At 36.3% G+C, this 19,475-nt stretch overlaps 1 protein-coding gene across 1 annotated transcript in view; it reads left to right on the top strand.

Moving 5' to 3' along the window:
* The window catches only part of Fam227b (family with sequence similarity 227 member B), a 170,070-nt gene that overhangs the window by 3,326 nt on the left and 147,269 nt on the right, over window positions 1–19,475 (top strand). Inside the window, exons 2-4 of the mRNA XM_037205193.1 lie at window positions 9,843–9,958; window positions 11,816–11,869; window positions 17,437–17,668. Coding sequence (XP_037061088.1) covers window positions 9,911–9,958; window positions 11,816–11,869; window positions 17,437–17,668 — 334 coding nt within the window. The 5' untranslated portion in view covers window positions 9,843–9,910. The remainder of the gene's footprint in view (window positions 1–9,842; window positions 9,959–11,815; window positions 11,870–17,436; window positions 17,669–19,475) is intronic.

The raw sequence follows: 19,475 nt of genomic DNA, 5'->3' as shown, positions 1-19,475 counted from the left end.
GTGTAACACAAATCAGACTGGAGGGGTTTTTATTGTTGTTATTTTAAGATAATAAAAACTCAAAGTTGGGTGTGTAGAAAGTTGAGGATGGAGAGGGTGGATCCGGGGGAAGTTGGAAGAGGAAGTGAATATGATCAAAATGCATTGTATGAAATTGTTAAAAAGTAATTAAATATACATAAAATGAGCTATCGAGGCATGAAAAGACTTTAATGTATATTATTAGCTGAGAGAAGCCAATCTGAAAAGATTATGTACTTTTGATTTTGTGTCACATCATAGCAAAAGTGTTACCCAGATATTTGTGGTGATGGTATAAATAAACCTACTATGCTGCCATCCATGCACAGGTGCAGCTCATTCAATAACATGTGCTAAGTATGTAGTGTGCTATTCTGTCTAGCTTTGTGTAAGCACATGCCACTGTTGGCATGACAAATCACTTGCTGGTGCATTTCATACAATGTAGCCAAATAATTAAGTGACTAATAATTGATGCATGGCTCTTCCATGTGTTGGTACATATCAGTAATCCCAGCTACTCAGGAGGCTAAGGCAGGAAGATCATGAGTTGGAGGCCAATTTAGACAACACAGTAAGACCTTGTCTCAAAAAGGGCATTGCTGAATCTACAGAAATATTTTTAAATGTTAGGCTCTTAGTAAAAGTATACTTAGTGAAGTTTTCATATATTTCTGTTGAAAATGAGAATCAATATACAACCATCTTGGAAATCTCTTTGGCAGTACTCACTAGAGCTGACCTATCCATCCCACTCCTAGTTACAGGTTGTATGCTGTCAAAAGACATTAACAAGAATGTTCTAGAGAGTGGAACAATTCAACATACACTGAGGAAATCCAAAGAATCATTGGGTCATATTCAAAAGACTGTACTCCATTGGAAAATCTAAAAGAAATGAACAATTTTTTTCTTGATACCGCTTGCCAAAGTTAAATCAAGATGAGATCAACCATTTAAATAGACTTTTAACCTTCAAGGAAATAGAAGCAGTCTTTAAAAGTCTCTCGACCAAAAAAAAAAAAAAAAAAAAAAAAAAGTCCAGGGCTAGATGGTTTTAGCACAGAATTCTACTAGACTTCCAAAGAACTAATGCCAATATTCCTCAAATTATTCCACAAAATAGAAACAGAAGGAACATTGCCAAATTCATTGTATGAGACTAATCATTCTGATACCCAAACTACACAAAGACTCAACAAAGAAAAAGAATTACAGGCTGATTTCCCTCATGAACATAGATGCAAAAATACTCACAAACCAAATCCAAAAACACATCAAAAATATCATGATGTAGGCTTCATCCTAGAGATGCAAGGATGGTTAACATATGAAAATTTGTCAATTTAATCCACTATATAAGCAAACTGAAAGAAAAAAAGCTACATGATCGTCTCATTAGATGCTGAAAAAGCCTTTGATGAAATCCATCACCCCTTGATAAAAGTCTTAGAGAGTTCAGGGATACAAGGAACATACCTAAACATAATAAAGGCAACATCAAATTAAATGGAGAGAAACTTAAAAAAATTCCACTAAAATTAGGAACAAGACAAGGCTTCCAATTTTTCATGTCTATTCAATATAGTACTTGAAGTTTTAGCTAGCACAATAAAACAACTAAAGAAGTTTAAAGGGAAAATTGGAAAGAAAGAATTCAAAGTGCCACTATTTGCAGATGATATGATAGTATGTGTAAGTGACCCAAAAAAATTCTACCAGGGAACTCCTACAGCTGATAACTTTAGCAAAGTGGTTAGATACAAAATTAACTTTAAAAAAAAAAAACAGTAGTCCTACTATATACAAATGATAAATAGGCTGAGAAAGAAATCAAGGAAACAACACCCTTCATAGTAGCCACAAATAATATAAAATATATTGGCGTAACTCTAACCAAGCAAGTGAAATACCTGTATGACAAGAACTTCAACTTTTTGAGGAAAGAAATTGAAGAAGTGTAAATGGAGGCGGAGTTTTTCTGTCCCAACCACCTGGTCCCAAATAAATACACAAAAACTTGTATTAATTACAAAGTGCTCAGCCAAATAGCTCACTTATGTTATTAACTAGCTCTTACTTTTAAATTAACCCATTTCTATTAATCTATGTATTGCCATGTGGCCCATGGCTTTACCAGTCCTCTGGAATCTTGCTTCTTGGGTGGCTTGCTCATTTCTCTCCTGACTGCACCCTACTGCATCCCAGTCATAAGTTTGATTGTCCTGCCTAACTTTATCCTGCCTTGCTATAGGCCAAACAGCTTTATTATTAACCAATGAAAGTAATTAATATTCATAGCATACAGAAGGGTCATCCCACACCATCTCCCCTTTTCTGTCTAATAAAAAAGGAAAGTTTTAACTTTAACATAGTAAAATTACATATAACAAAACAGTTATCAAGCAAGAATTATATTTACAATGTCTAGTATATTTGTATTTGACAAAATTAGGGAAAACGTTTAATTATCCATCTTATCTTGGTGAGTCTAATGTTTCATATCTAATTTATCTTTTATTATAACTAAGGAAAACCATAATTACAGCTATCTTGTCTTCAACTCTATCAAAGACCTGAGAAGGAAATAATATTACCTGAGTAAGCAGGAAGTACAGGCAAGAGACTTCCAAAAAATGTAAGAAATGACAGAAACAGCTGAATGCTTAGACAGTCACCCAGGGTTCCTCTGTAGTGTTGGAGCATCCATTTCTGGCCTACAGACCTAGAATATCTGACAGACTTTCCTGTGAAGCAGGGAATTTTGAAGTACTGTCCTACCTTGTCTTGGCAAAGTTCAGCAGTTGCTTTCTTGTGTTCTGCTGGTCCAGTTTGGACAGTAACTGTCAGCAATTGAGGCAAGGGCCATATGGCTAGCTTTTGCCATAAAGGAAACAAACTCCATACAGAATTTCTTTGATATCCATCATCTTTTCTGGAGTATATTGGTGCTGCCAGGAGCAGACATGTCTCACTGTCTTGAAAAGTCTAAGTCATTAAAACATTTAAAATCCCATATTCTGTAGGTCTTTGAAGTGTTTGAAGATTATCTATCTATTTGAAATATATCTTTATGGCTATAAGTTTGACTATTATAGATCTGTATTTTGTAATTATATATTACATTTTTAATTGAGCTGCATAAACTCAATAACTTAAACAAGAGTAGAATTATACATTTAAAATTTGTATCAATAAACTAAAATCCTTACCAATGTAAAATATTTTGAGATTAATAGTTGTTTTTTGGATTAAAGTAGATTCACTAATATACCCTTTTTTCCATCATAATAATCTACCCTTTTATCCCATCATTTCTATACCCTATCCCCTTTTCTTCTTTTAGAAAGAGATTGACTATGATGAATAACAATTTGTAACTAACCCTTCTTAAATGAAAACAAATATTTTTATAACCAATATTTGGGGAATGTTGATATAGTTTTCTGGACTACTTCCTGCTGATTGGTGGGCACTGGTAATCTTTGAGGGACCCCTAGAAAATCAGAATAATTGTTAAGTCTTGACTAGAATATTTTGTGAGGCTGGATCATCTTATTCAGCCTTGAAGCTATTTTGGATGTTGGATCATCTGGCCCATATATATTGGTGTTTGGTCCCCTTGTTCTGAAAATATATAAACTTGTAAAGGTAACATACATATTTGTCTTAATACAAATATAAACTGTACATTGTACATAAGACAACCAAAGATAATAAGATAATTTTTTGTTTTATGTTTGAGCAGGTAAAATATATGTCATGTGTCTTGTAGTTATTTTAGGTTTATTTTTTCATGTCTGTAGTCAGGATTTCAGGGGGTCTTCCTCAATCAAACCTGATTTTCCTTCACCTGGAATGAATCCATAGCCTCTTATTTCCTGTGAAAACAAAAGCATAACTTTTACCCCAAAGTAACATATCTTTTGACTTAAATTTTTTTAAGTCAAGAAAATTTTAAAATATATAGGTTGGTTTAATTTAGTAGCTTTCACAATCAAATGTCTCTCGGCAGTTATCATTCATCCATTAACAGTCAAAAAATATAAAGATAACACAATAAAATATAGAATTCAGACTCTGTGTATTTCCCATCTTTATGTGGCTTATCATATTTTTATTACTCTAGTCCCTTTTAAGGGCTTTATTATTATTTTTAAATCATTTTTTAAAAATCTTTGACTGTTTCTACCCATTCTCTTCTCTCTCCCAAGGCTATAAACATTTTTTCAAACACACTGTGACTCGTTTAGAGGCCTTTTTGTCTGAATCTGTCCTTACTGTGTATCTCTAACCCTTTTTGTCTGCATGAGCAAAAACCCTAAATCCACCACGAAGTGGCAGCTGAGAGATGCCTCTCTGTACCGCAGCCTGTATGAGACTATGGGAATCTGCCATGCTGCAGCTCAAACCTGCAGGCCTCAGCCAGGGGATGAGTCTCTGTACCATGTCCTGCATGAGAGACATGAAATGTGAAGCTGCTCTTGTCTCCATTTTTGTGTGTCTAGATGCCCCCCCCTTTTTTAAAGCTTTCTCAGGCTTTTTCGTGGATTATGTGCCCCACATTGGTTGCCGTATGTAAACAGAGGCAGAGTTTTTCCTTTCCCAACTGCCTAGTCCTAAATAAACACACAAAAACTTATATTAATTACAAAATACTCAGTCAATAGCTCAGGCTTATTATTAACTAGCTCTTACTTTTAAATTAACCAATTTCTGTTAATCTGTGTATTGCCACATGGCCCATGGCTTTATCGGTCTTCTGGCATCTTGCTTCTTGGGTGGCTTGCTTGCATTTCTCCTGACTCCACCCTTCTTCATCCTAATCCTCAATTTGATTGTCTGGCCTAACATCCTGCCTTGCTATAGGCCAAACAGCTTTATTATTAACCAATGAGATTAATACATATTCACAGCATACAAAAGGATCATCCCACAGCGGAGAAGATGGAAAGATCTCCCATGCCCATGGATTAATAGAATTAACATAGTAAAAATGGGCATCTTACCAAAAAAAATCTATAGATTCAATGCAATCCCCATCAAAATTCCAACACAGTTCTTTACACACCTTGAAAGAACAATACTCAGCTTCATATGGAAAAACGAAAAACCCAAGATAGCTTAAAAAAACTGTACAATAAAAGAACTTCTGCAGGTATCACCATCCTGATTGCAAGCTGTACTACAGAGCAATAGTAATAAAAACTTCATGGTATTGGCATAAAAACAGACAGGTTGATCAATAGAAGTGAATCTAAAAGCCAGAATAAATCCACACACCTGTGGACACTTGATTTTTGACAGAGAAATCAAAATTATACAATGAAAAAAAAGAAAGCATCTTCAACAAATGGTGCTGGTATAACTGGATGTCAGCATGTAGAAGAATGCAAATAAATTCATATCTATCACCCTGCAAAAATTTCAAGTCCCAAGTGGATCAAAAACCTCAACATAAATCCAGATACACTGACCCTGATAGAAGAGAAAGTGGGGAATAGCCTTGAATGCATTGGCACAGGAGACAACTTCCTGAACAGAACACCAATTACATAGGCACTAAGATTGATAATTAATAAATGGGACCTCATGAAACTGAAAAGATTCTGTAAGGCATAGGACACTGTCACAAAAACAAATCCTCAGCCTGCAGAATAGGAAAAGATCTTCACCAACCCCACATCTGACAAAGGGGTGATATTCAAAATATATATTAAAAAAAAAAACTCAAGAAACTAGACATCAACAAGCCAATTAATCCAATTAAAAATGGGTTACAGAGCGGCGTGGTGCGCCGCCTTTATCCAGCATCGGGGAGAGCAGGCGGATCTCTGTGAGTTCGAGCAGCCTGGCTACAAGTGAGCTCAGAAAGCACAAAGCTACAAGAGAAACGTCTCGAAAAAAAAAAAAAAAAAAAAAAAAAAATGGTTACAGATCTAAACAGAGAATTCTCAACAGAGGAATCCCAAATGGCTAAGAAGCACTTAAAGAAGTGTTCAACATCCTCAGCCATCAGAGAAATACAAATCAAAATAACTCTTGAGATTCCATCTTACACCTGTCAGAAAGGCTAAGATCAAAAACACAAGTTTTCATGTTAGAAAGGATGTGGATAAAGATGAACACTCCTCCACTGATGGTGGGAGTGCAAACTTGTACAGCTAATTTGGAAATCAATATGGTGGTTTCTCAGAAAATTGAGAAAGACCCAAGACCCAGCTATATCACTCATGGGCATAATCTCAGAGGACAATCCACCATACCACAAGGACACTTGCACAACTATGTTCATAGCTGCTTTACTCATAGTAGCCAGAAACTGGAAACAATCTAGATGTCTCTCAACAAAGGAATGGAAAAAGAAAATGTGGTAATTTGCACGATGGAATATTACTCATCTGTTAAAAATAATGACATCAAGAATATTTCTGGTAAATGGGTGAAACCAGAAAAGATCATCCTGAGTGAGATAAATCAGACCCAGAAAGACAAACATGGTATGTATTCACTTATAAGTGTATACTTGCTGTAAAGTAAAAGAGGACCATGCTACAATCCACAGACCCAAAGAACCTAAGTAACAAGGAAGGCTCAAGGGGGACACATGAATCTCACTGTGAAGGGGAAATACAATAGACATTACAAGTGGATGGGAGGGGGGATATGAATTGGGGGCGAGGATGGGAACAGGAGGGATCAGGTTTGTTAAGGATGGAGGGAGAGAGTTCTGGGAGAGACAACTGGAATCGGGGTATCTCTGGGAAGAACTAGAAACCTAGTGCAACGGAAACTTCCAGGAATCTATGAGGGTGACCCTAGCTAAGACTCCTGGCAAAGGGGAATACAGAGCCTAGACTGCATCTCCTATAACCAAGCAAGACTTCCAGTAGAGGGATTTGGACACCAACGCAGCCACAAAACCTTCAACCTATAATTTGTCCTGCCTACAAAATGTTTTGAGGTAAAAGTGGTGCATGGATTGTGGGAATAGCCAACCAATGACCAGCCAAGCTTGAGACTCTTACCATGAGGGGAAACTCACTCCTGACAGTGCCTAGAATGCCAGGACCCAGAGTTGGGTTAGCTCAGAGACCTAGGACAGAACCAAACACAACTGACAAAACAAATTCAATGAAATTATTCCTAATGATGTTCTGCTATTGTTGCCTATCCCAATTGTCATCAGAGAGGCTTCACCCAGCAACTGATGGAAACAGATGCAGAGAGACCCACAGCCAAACCTTAGGTGGAGCTCAGGGAATCCTGTGGAATAGGGGGATGATGGATTGTAGGAACCAGAGGGGTCAAGGACACCATAGGAATATGACCTACAGAATCAACTAACCAGGGCTCATAGGGGCTCACAGAGACTGAACCGAGACTCAGGGAGCCTACATGGGACTGACCTAGGCCCTCTGCATATATGTGACAGTTGTGTAGCTTGGTCTTGTGGAACTCCGAATAGTGATAGGGGCTGTCTCTGACTCTGTTGCCCGCTTTTGGGACCCATTCCTCCTACTGTGTTGCCTCATTCAGCCTTAATAGGAGAGGAGGTGCCTAGTCTCACTGCAACTTGAAATACCATTGCTGGCTGATATCTATGGGAGGCCTGCCCTTTTCTGAAGAGAAAGAGAGGAGGAAGAGTGGATTGGGGTAAAGGGGGAGAGGGGAAGTGGTGGGGGACTGGGTTAGGGATGTAAAAACAAAACAAACAAACAATGTTCGTGTTAGTAAGGAGTAACACGCAAGTGGGAAGTGACTTAGGTTCCCCAAAAGTAGAACAGGCATAAAAACTTGGATTATACTATGCAGTATTATACCAGAGCCGTGGAATTCCATTAGATGAGACGGCATGGATGGATCTTACAGCTGTAAGATGAAGTTCAGAAGCCCAGGGCTATTCATTTTGTTTAGTACAGTTATATGAAGTCAGTATAAGGAAAATCTTATTCAGGATGATAGCGGTTAGTGTGACCATACTGCATGAAAGAAGAAAGGCTATCTCTGTGTCTTTTACTCTGAATTATTTGAAAGGAAGAGTTCTAATCTCTTGTTTAATCAAGAAAAGCCTCATATAAAAGAGCCTAATTTAAGACATGGGGGTTAAGTTTGTAGTCCTGAGCAGAGGCTGCCCTCTTTCTGTTTTTATTATCTTAAAAATATTTATTTATAATTTATGAGATTATAATATAATTAAACCATTTTCTCATTCTTTTTCCCACCTCCAAAATTGCCCTTAAGTACCATCTTGTTCTCTTTCAATTCATGGCCTCTTTCTTCAGTAATTGTTGTTATGTTGTTACATGTATATATGAATACATATTCATATATATGTATTCTTAAATACATAATGCAGCCTGCTCAATCTGTACAATAAAGGACACAGTAAGTAAGGCAAAATAATAGCCTATGGAATGGACAAAGATCTTCACCAACCCCACATCTGACATAGGGCTGATCTCCAAATATATAAAGGACTCAAGAAACTAGACGTCAAAATGCCAAACAATCCAATTAAAAAATAGGTTACAGAACTAAACAGAGAATTTTCAGCAGAAGAATCCCAAATGGCCGAAAGACATTTAAGGAATTGCTCAACATCCTTAGTCATCAGGGAAATGCGAATCAAAATGACTCTGAGATACCATCTTACACCTGTCAGGATGGCTAAGATCAAAAACACTGATGACAGCTTATGTTGGAGAGGATATGGAACAAGGGGAACACTCATACACTATTGGTGGGAGTGCAAACTTATACAGCCACTTTGGAAATCAGTATGGCTGTTTCTCAGAAAATTGAGAATCAGTCTACTTCAAGACGCAATGATACCACTCGTGGGTATATACCCAAGGGATGCTCAAGCATACCACAAGGACACTTGCTCAACTATGTTCATAGCAGCATTATTCATAATAGCCAGAACCTGGAAACAACCTAGACGCCCCTCAGCCAAAGAATGGATAAAGAAAATGTGCTACATACACACAATAGAGTATTACTCAGCTGTAAAAAAGAATGACTTCTTTCTGTTTTTTTTGTCAGGGTCTTGCTAAATTGTCTAAGAAGCCCTCAAACTTGGAATCCCCATGCTTCAGCCTGCAGAGTAGCTGGGATTACAGGGCTGTGCCACTATATTCTTCATGCACTGTTATCTAACCTGTATTACAAAACCTTTAATATCTTTGTGGTAGTTTTTAAGTCCTTGTCTGCTTATCACAATAAGTATTTTCTTAGGTACCTGATATATACATTTTCTTAGGTACCTGTAAATATGATTAACATCATTTTTCCTAGATTATGAATCTCATTTTTCCTCCTTGGGTTGTTCTGTATTGCTTTCCTGTTGAACATTATGTAACAATCATTGTGGAAAGCAGCTGAGATTTAATTGTTTTTAGTTTTGGAGAGCACAGGTCTTTTTCTCTGTTTGGCTTTTAGAGTAAAAGGCTATATGTAACCCTCTTAGAGTGAAAGGCTGGTCTAGAATCTTCTTTGAGTTGAATTGAGCTTTAGGATTAGCTGTAACTTTAGTTGGACTGAGTTTATTTGGTATTAACTAAACCTCCAACCTCTTCTAATTACTTCTTATATTTTCTTGATATTTGAGCTAGGAGAAGTTTGGAATGACATTTAATTTTTTTCAATTCTGCTCAGTCTCTGAAATTCAAACCTGTAAGAATATATCAATCTGTACAGCTTTCCCTGTGTATGCTCTTCCTCCACTGTGACTTTGTTAACAACATTCATAAGTGAGGCTTGAAAATGACACAGAGGGGTTGTTAAGTCATCTACTTTTGCATTTGGGTGTCTTTCAGTTTGTTCCCTGAACTCAGACTGACACCTAAGACCCAACTGATCTCTTCATCTCCGTGTTTATTCCACCATGGCAGGCCAAGGGAAGGTTCAGTGGATGCCGAAGCTTGTCTCTCAGGTAAGGAAGCTCTTGTGGATTTGTGCTTATTTATAGAGAGTATGTTCTGTCTAGATTTCAGGCCATCAGCAGGACTGGCTTCACCGGCTTCCCCTGCTGTTGAAGTGATCTTGTGCTGAGAAGAGCCCTGCAGGTCGCTTAGTGCTTTGGTCAGTTTGGAAGAAAGCATTATAACCTTGACCCATCATAGTTATCAGTATCTGCTGGCTTTCATTAACACCTAGAAAATAATGCTTTTCACATGACCCGTTTTTTCTTATTAGTTCCACGGAGCAGCACTCTACTTCTATGAAAGTAGCTGTTCATTTACCTTCTCATTCCTTACCTCCTTGCCACGTTATTCTAGACATTTCATATTGAGTTGGCTAAAAGTTTCCTATGTAAATTTATCTCCTTCGATTCATTTTTTTCTATTTCCCATCAAGTAAAATGTGATATTATTTTAAGTTTATACTTGGAATAATTTGATAACCATTAAAATAAAATAAAACATTTAAATTTATTTCATTTCTAAGACTTTTGTTTATTCTGTCCCTCATAAATCTTTCTCAATCTTCTTAGGCCCAGAGCTCCATGTTTTCTTACTTGACTTCATTTATTCTTGTTATTTTATATACTCTTTTTACCTACATTATTTATTTTACTATCATTTGTTAAATGCATGTTTAATGATATTCATATATTTAAATAATATTAAGAGTGTGAAATATTCCATTTAACTCCAAATGTGTAATTAGTTTTACAAAGTACAGCCCTGTGATTTTATAAACTGGACCATTTAATAGGAGAATGTACAATAAGTGTTTTAATAAATTAAAATGTGATTTCATTCTTTTCAGCCATGTCGTAATATTTATTAATGAATTACACTTCTGGACTTTTCTTTCTCTTTTTCTCTCTGGCTTCTCCACACTGTATTTTCATTCTCCAGACATGTTAGCATTTTTCAAATATCTAGATACTTCTCCCATTTATCTGCTCACCTATTGATCAAGTGATGCATACAGCAAGTACTTAGAGACTTTGTGACAGCCACTGTATACAATGAATGTGATTCAGCTATGATGTACATAGTCTCTATTTCTCTAGAGACATGACTCTCTCTACTCAATGTTACCCTGAAGAAATTTTGTGAGGTTCGGAGAGTGAAGTCTTCTTGGGAAAAAAAGTGACTTTCTGTTTTTGTCTTTGTGCGATATTTTGTTTTAAAACAGGTGTTTCTGGGTAGTTAGGTTGATCTTGAATTTTTAAACTTTCAATTAAATGTGACTTTTAATTTGATATTTTAATTGAGAGCTAAATAGGCCCAGAAGGGCTTGAAAAGAGAGTTTTAGGCAGAAGGCTATCTAAGCAGAAGAAAGAATATGTACAAAGTCTCAAAGACAAGGACTCAGGTTTCATCTTGATAAAATTAGTCTATTGTTGAGTATATTTTCAATGCACAGAGAAACTACTACATAATAAAAATGGAATTATGAATTGTTAGCCTGAAGCCCCCATGGGATACTCATAATTTTCTGTGGCTTTCTTGTCAACAGAGGAATATTTATTATATTTCTGGCTCTGGGTTTATTATGGATACAGTCCACAATACCTCAAAATATCTTGGAACTCTTGTTGGAATTTGAAATGAGAGCATTCACCAAGATTCACATAGGGATTTCTTGTTGAGGCAGCATTTAAACACTTATTTCTGTCTCTTTTCAAAGTACCTGGACTTTACAATGTACACAAATGAATGTTTTATAATATCTTACAACACTAAAAGTTCTAACTTAAGTACTATATTTGCCTAAGTAGGTCATGTATATTAAGTACAATTAGAATTAATGTCATTGACTGATTTTGCTTCATTAGAAAAACCAAGAGCCTCCAAAGAGCTTTGAAGAATTCTTAAAATATCAAAACTGGGTGAGTAGAGCATCTTATCCTCATTTCTCTGCCAATACACTTTTTTAAAATATCAGCTATGGAAAGAAGAATGGAAATTAAATAATGGGAATGTTTGCACATGTTTGTTTCCTTTCAGTATGTCATTTCCAGTTGCTTTTAACAATAATGTTTTCACATTTAAAAACTGTTAACCCTATACATACAATTCGGTGGTGTACTTTCTTAAGATTTTTGTCTTATGTATTTATACCTTCAAGAAAATCTGACAATTACCCTTATTTAGCCACTCATCACAACTAATACTCACAGATAGTTTGCAGAAAACTTACATCAATATTCCTTGATTATTAAATCAAAGTGAAATACTCAAAATATGTTTTCATATCATTATGTATAACTATGGAGTATTTCTGGAGTTCCTGAGATTACTAAGGAGTTTTCTCTGAGCATCAGCTGAGTTCACTCATTTGCAAATGTGAAGCTAGGATTTGTTACACTTTGAGGTATGTCAGATAAAGGTTGAAATAAAGATGTCAGTTTAAAAGATAGGTGACTTTTTAATGATGTCTGTAGAAATTCAATAAATTAAAGTTTATTTATTTCCACCTATGAAAAATATGAATAGAATTTGCTATGAAATTATTGGCAATGAAATTTCATGTGCATGTATGTGTTTATATGAGTGCTTTTGTCCCAATGTTTTGAGAAAGAATCTCATTTAAAAGCAAAATAAATAAAACTGATTTCTAAAAGTTTATTTCTTTTTTATTTTTTTACATTGAAAACAATTCTCATACAAAATTATCTGATCAAGGTTCCCACTTCCCCCAGCTCCTGCCAGTCCTTTTCCATCTCCCCATCCACTCAACTCCACACCTTCTCCTTCTCTTTCTCTTTAGCAAGTGAACAAGCAAGCAAACAAGCAAAAACAAAACAAAACAAAACAGAATTCACAAAGAGTGTGTGTGTGTGCGCGTGCGCGCGCGCACACACACACACACACACACACACGCACGCACGCACGCACGCACATGCACACACACACACCCCTCATAAAAAACAAACTAACAAACTATAATATACAAGTAAAATAGCAGTAAGACAAAAAATGCCCAACAAAGCAATTTAAGTAAAAAAATATAAAAATATCATTGAGTCATTTTGTGTTATCTATTTACTACTAGGCATGAGGCCTATATTTAAGTGTAGTTAATGAGACTCCATAGGCCAATGAGACTCCATAGGCCAATGAGACTCCATAGGAGAAAACTAATTTTTCCTTTACAAGAGTGTGTCAATTGCAGATAGCTTCTTGGGTAGGGGTGGTAGCCTGTGTCCACTTCCTCTCTCAGCATTGAGATCCAGTTTGGCTTGAACTAGTACAGGCCCTGTGCTTGCTGCCACAGTCTCTGTGAGGTCATATATGCATCGGTTCTGTTGTATCTGGAAAACACTATTTCTTTGAAATCATCCATCCCCTCTCGCTGGTATAATCTTTCCACCTCCTCTTCTGCATAGATCCCTGAGCCTTGAAGGGAGGAGCTTGATGAAGACATCCCATTTAGGACTTAGTGTTCTAAAATATCTCTCTGCATGTTGTCCAATTGTGGGTCACTGTGTTAGTTTCCATCTACTGCAAGATGAAGTTGTTGATGATGGCTATGTGGGGCACTAGTCTATGAATACAGCAGAATGTCTAGGAGTCATTTCATTCCTATGTTCCTTTAGCAGAACAGTAGTATTTGGTTTTCCCCTAGGCCCATGATTTACCCAGTCTGAAGTTCATAGTCACCCAAGGAACAGTGTCAGGCATGGGTTGCTCCTGGAGTGGGACTTAAATCTGATCAGACAGTGGTTGATCACTCCCACAACATTTGTGCCCCTATTGTACCAGCATTTCTTGTAGGAAGGTCACTGTTGTAGATTGCATGGTTTATTGCTGGATTGATGGTTACCTTTCTCCTCTGGTAGAGTGCAGAAGAATATCTTCAAGTACCATGAACACTAGTCAGCAGGGGTAAAAGCTCTAATTAGATACTGGCTTGACTTCTCCCTGTTCGATGAGATTTGTAAGTGTTGTCTTTAGCAATAGCACTTTACCATCAGTTTATGAAGAGTAACCAATAGCCATGGGAATAGCCTGAGATGTTTGGGGCCCCTTTGGCTTAAGACTCAACTAGATATAACCCATTCCTGGGACTGGAGGTTTCACATGGTGATGAGTGATGTCCAGTTGGGACATTGTCTCCCTCATTACTTAGTGACTCCATTTATATTTCTTTCATATAAGTATATATTTTAAGTAGCTTCTATGGTAGTAGTTTCTGTATGACCCCCTCAAATGCCCTTTAGTGTTTTATGTCCCTCCCCATATTCCCTCGCTTACCACTGTCATCCACGCCCTCCCATTAATTCTCCTACTCCAGTCTCCCCCTTGTCTCTCCATAACTATTTATTCTACTTCCCCTTCTTTGGGGCATCCTCCTTTCCATGCTGGTCCCTTACTTGAAACCTAACCTCTGAGGTTGTATAGATTGTAGCATACCTATAGAAGGCTTAAATGCTAACATTCATATATCAGAAAACACAATGTTTGTCTTTGGTGTCTGGTTACCTCACTCAGAAGTTTTCTCTCTACATCCATTTACCTGCAAATTTTATACTTTTTTTGTTTAATAGCTGAATTCTATTTTATTGTGTATATGTACCATATTTTCATTATCTATCTATTGGAGGACATTTAGGTTGTTTCCATGTCCTAGCTATTGTTAATGGAATGACAATAATCATGGTTAAGCAACTATCTATGGAGTATAATGTAATGCCCTTTGGGTATATGCCAAGAAGTGGTATAGCTAGATCACATGTTAGATCTACTTTTAGCTTTTTGAGAATTCCATATACTGATTTCCAAAGTGGATGCACAAGTTTGCAATCCTAACAGTGAATGAGGGTCCCTCTCTCCCAGAATCCTTGGAGGCATTTATTAGTTGTTTTCTTTATCCTAGCAGTTCTGGCTGGGGTAAGATGAAGCTTTAATTTGCATTTATCTAATTACCAAGGATGTTGAACACTTTTAAAGATATTTCTTAGCTCACCCCCTTCCCTTGACTCTCTCTTTTTCTTGAGAGCTTTGTGTTTGAATCCACAGCCTATTTCTGATTGGGTCATTTGTTTCCTTGACTGTTTTTTCGAGTTCTTTGTATATTCTGGATATTAATTCTCTATCAAATTTATAGCTGGAAAAGATTCTCCTCGACTTTATGTGTTTCTTCTTCACTCCATTTATTTTTTTACTCTGCAGTAAAGGAACTTATTTATTTTATTGCTTCCTTTATTTTTTGAGATTATAATATATTACACCATGTGTCTCTTCTCTTTTCTCCCTCCAAACTATCCCACATATCTCTCCTTATTCTTTGTTTTTATTAATTGTTGTTTTATATATTTATATATGTGTATGTGTGTGTATTAATTCTAAATATAATTTGCTCAATGTATGTTACTTGTATGTGTGTCTTCAGGATGACCATTTGGTGTTGGACAACTGATTGCTATTCTTTTCCTGGGGAAGACTATTACATTCTAAGCATTCTTTAGATGCCCATAGTTCTTTGGTTGGGTTGAGGAATCATGAGCTTTTGCCCTGTTCACCTTAGCATGTTTATTGTTGTCCTTGTTAGGCTTATGTCTGGTGTGACTATGGGCGTAGCTTCTGACATCCTTAGCAGACACAATCTCACTGCATACTCCATAATCTCTGGCTCTTACCATCTTTTCACCCCCTCTTCTTCATTTTTCCATGAGCCTGAGGTGACAGAGCTATTTTGGAGATCTATTTATTGGGAAGAGGCTTTACAACTGTGTGTTTTGATTGGCTGTGATTTTCTGTAATGATCTCTATCTGTTACAAAGAGAAGTTTCCTTGATGATGAGTGAGGACTACACTTATTTGTGGGTATAAGGAATAACATTTAGAATGTAGTTAGGGATTATGCTGATTTAATAAAGTAGAGGATGTATGTTCTCCTCCAAGATCTATGACTTTACTAGCCCTGGGTAGATAGCTAGTTTTCCAGTACCAGGCATGATTTTTTCTTGTTAGGCAGGTCTTAAATTGGATTAGAGAGCTGTTGAATACCACCAACATATGTGTGCCATGCTGGTTGTTGTGGTCATTCATAGCATCATAGCTCAGTAAGTCTGTTGATTACTTCCCTCCTTTGGAATCCTGCATGGTGCCTTCTGTTCCCTTGAAAGCTTCTCAGAGAGAAGGCTTTTAGGTGAGTTATAGCTCAGAGGCCTCTGGGTCATACCTCTGAAGTGTATGCTGTCTTCAGCAATAGGGACTTACCTTCCATCTCTGAAGGACGACCAAGGGCAGAAGCAATAGGTTGTATGTTTTGGGAGACTCTTCAACAGCCCTGGCCAACAACTCAAAAGATGGCTCCTAATGGCTGATGTTGGTGTTTTGGTAGATGGTCTTTGGCTCTTGGGGGGAGCTTTGTCAGCTCAGATGAGAAAATTTCATTTGAAGTATACAGTTTATATACATGTATTATAGAGTTATTTTTAGGTAGATAATCAATAGTATGATTCATTATGACTGTTTTAGACATCCACAAACCATGCAAGACATTTGCAATAATGTATATAAACCGAGAAAAATTCTAAGTGAAATAAACCAGACCCAGAAAGACCATTGCTACATTTTCTACTCACACAAGGAATCTAAAACAGTGGAACTCAGTAGCAGAGAATAGCCTAATGGTTGCCAGGGACTTATAGGAATAAGAGTAGAAATGCATTGAAAGATATAAAAGTTTCTATTATATTATGTGAATATGTTCTAGAGATCTAGTAGACAGTATGGTGACTCTAGTTAATACATATTTTAGATTTGCCAAGACAATAGTTATTAAATTTCTCACCATAAAAAAACAAGCAAAACCTATGCAAAGCAATGAGTATGTTCTTAGCTTTGCACTTAGCTAGTCATCTCATAGTTTATACAGATATTAAAAGAGCATGTTATTTATCATAAAGATGTATAATTTTGCTTATTGTATGTCAGTAAGGCTAGAAGATAGAAGGAAAAACCAGCTGTTGGGCCCCCTAATTCTTTCTCTTTCTTTCCTGACAAATATTGAGGGGTTGTTTTAAATTTAAATGGACTAATGCTAAAATAATGCAATCCTAAATATTTACGATTCTAAATTTTTTTTTTCCGTGAAAGGCATCACTAGATCAACTGATGAAATGTCAACAGTTTAATTTAGATAGGTAAAATGCATTAAAACTGTCTTTGATTCTTATAATTCTTCTTTTTAAGAAGAATGCGCTCATTTGTTCAGGACACTAAAGTATTATGGACCATGAAAGCAGCCACTTGTGTTTAAATGCTTCCCCAAAACCGTGTTTCAGAAAGCTTTCGAAACTTTGCAACTTTTGTGAGGTTTTAATTATTTTGAAATTTATTTTTAAAACATTTAATAAAAATAATGCTTTAGAGTAAAATTCTAATTTTAACTCATCAAACCCTGATATAAATTTATTCAAATGATGTAAAATGTTTGCTTATGCAGGATTATTGGCCCAGGGATATTCATTTTAGAGACAGTGATATATGGGATGATGCTCTGAAAAAACTAGAAGAGGATGCTTCATTTGCTTCAATTTATTCTTATCTGTGGACCAATGTTCCTCGAATATTTGAAGCTGTCAGCACCATGGAGACAAGATTAAAAGACAGTTCATATCTTTTGAAACAGCATTCCTCCAATTTACTTGATTGTAACAAAATGATTTCCAAGAAAAGTAAGATTTATTTTTTATGTGAATAAAGTAATGGTCAGTGATGTGTGTGTGTGTGTGTGTGTGTGTGTGTGTGTGTGTGTGTACATGTCTGTCTGTCTGTATATGCTGCTTCTATGTGTATTCTCATAAGGAATGAAATTCCAAAGTTTAAATATCCTAAAACTACATGTTTAAAAATCTCATCATCCATTAGGACCTAATAGTTTTAGGTAGACTTGAGGATGTGGTTTGAAAGAAAGGATTACTGGAACACAAGCCTAAGACAGTTATTAACTTTGTTAAACTGGAATAGAGGTAACAAAACCTCAGGGATTCAGGGAAACAAGATGTGCCAACTGATGCTTTAAGAAGCAAGCCTCCATCAATAGTAAATGTAGAAATCAAAGTAATAGAGTGGGAGCTGATCCACATGGTTGAGGCTAGCCTGTAGGTACATATAGTATTTGCTATAAAAGAAATTAATTGCTGAGATATATTTCCTTGAGCAATGATAATTTTTCATCCTTGGTATTTGTATAACTTTTTCCTATCTAATTGTATTGATCAGTACTTCCAGAATAATTTTTAAATAATAATAGCAGCTGTTGTCTTATTTTTCAAATTTTTAAAAATCAGTATACAAGGTATTAGATATCATTATGGCATTTCAGGCAAAGTGTGTTTTATTAGATTCGTGTCCCTTTTTCTCTTCTCCACCCCCTTAATTCTAATGCCCATGTGGCCTCTTTCCAAGTCACGTTTCTACTTTAATTTCATATATATCTCCTTGCTCCTCACCCCTGTCAGCACTAATTTTTACCCTCTCTTATTTCCTCTCCAATTTTCAAGAGTTGGCCACACACATTTGTATGTGTATATGTACATTACAGGCTGTGTACATTATGTATATTGCATGAAAGAGTACATACCTGGTTTATCTCTCTGAGTTTGCATTGCTTCACTTAATATACTCCCAATCCCATCCACTTTCTAAAATTTTCATAATTTTACTCTTTTTCATTGCTGAATAAAATTGTATTGTGTATATGCAACATTTTCATTATCCATTCATCTAGGCTGGTTCCATTCATCTGATGAACGTCTAGGCAGGTTCCACTCATCTGATGGACATCTAGGCTGGTTCCAGTCATCTGATAGACATCTAGGCTGGTTCCAGTCATCTGATGGACATCTAGGCTGTTTCCATTCACCTGATGGATATCTAGGCTGGTTCCATCTCCTTGTTGTTGTGAAGAGCAGCGGTGAACATGGATGACCATGTGTCTCTGTGGTAGAATGTGGAGACTTTTGAGTGTTTATATGTATGTCAGCAGTTATATATTTGTATTGTATGATAGTTCTGTTTGTAATTCTTTGAGAAACTTCCATCTGATTTCCATATGGCTGCTCTGGTTTATACTCCCTCCAGCAATGAACAAGGGTTCCCTTTTCTCCACATCATCAATAGCATTTATTGTCAGATTTCTTGATGTTCATCATTCTGATTTGGGTGAGTAGAATGTAAACGTATTTTCAATTTGTATTTCCCTGATGGCTAGGGATATTGAACACTTTTTAGAATATGTGTTGGCAATTATACTTCTGTCTGTTCATTTACTTAGCTTGTTTCTTGATATGTTTCAGAGCTTGAAGAGGGTAATTTTTTTCTTTTATAGGTTCTTGATATTAGTGCCTGAGTCAACGATCTTGTTTTCTAATATTGAGATTTTTCTTTATCTGTGAGGAGAGATCTTGATATTTTGCTTGTGATTGCTATTGCTTTGGCAGGGTGACCATTTTCACAATATTGAATATTCTGATCCATGAG

The sequence above is a fragment of the Peromyscus leucopus genome, chromosome 4 (genome assembly GCF_004664715.2).
Source record: "Peromyscus leucopus breed LL Stock chromosome 4, UCI_PerLeu_2.1, whole genome shotgun sequence".
NCBI classification, from domain to species: domain Eukaryota; kingdom Metazoa; phylum Chordata; class Mammalia; order Rodentia; family Cricetidae; genus Peromyscus; species Peromyscus leucopus.
Note: the sequence above shows the minus strand (reverse complement) of the source record. Positions and strands in the feature narration are given on the sequence as shown.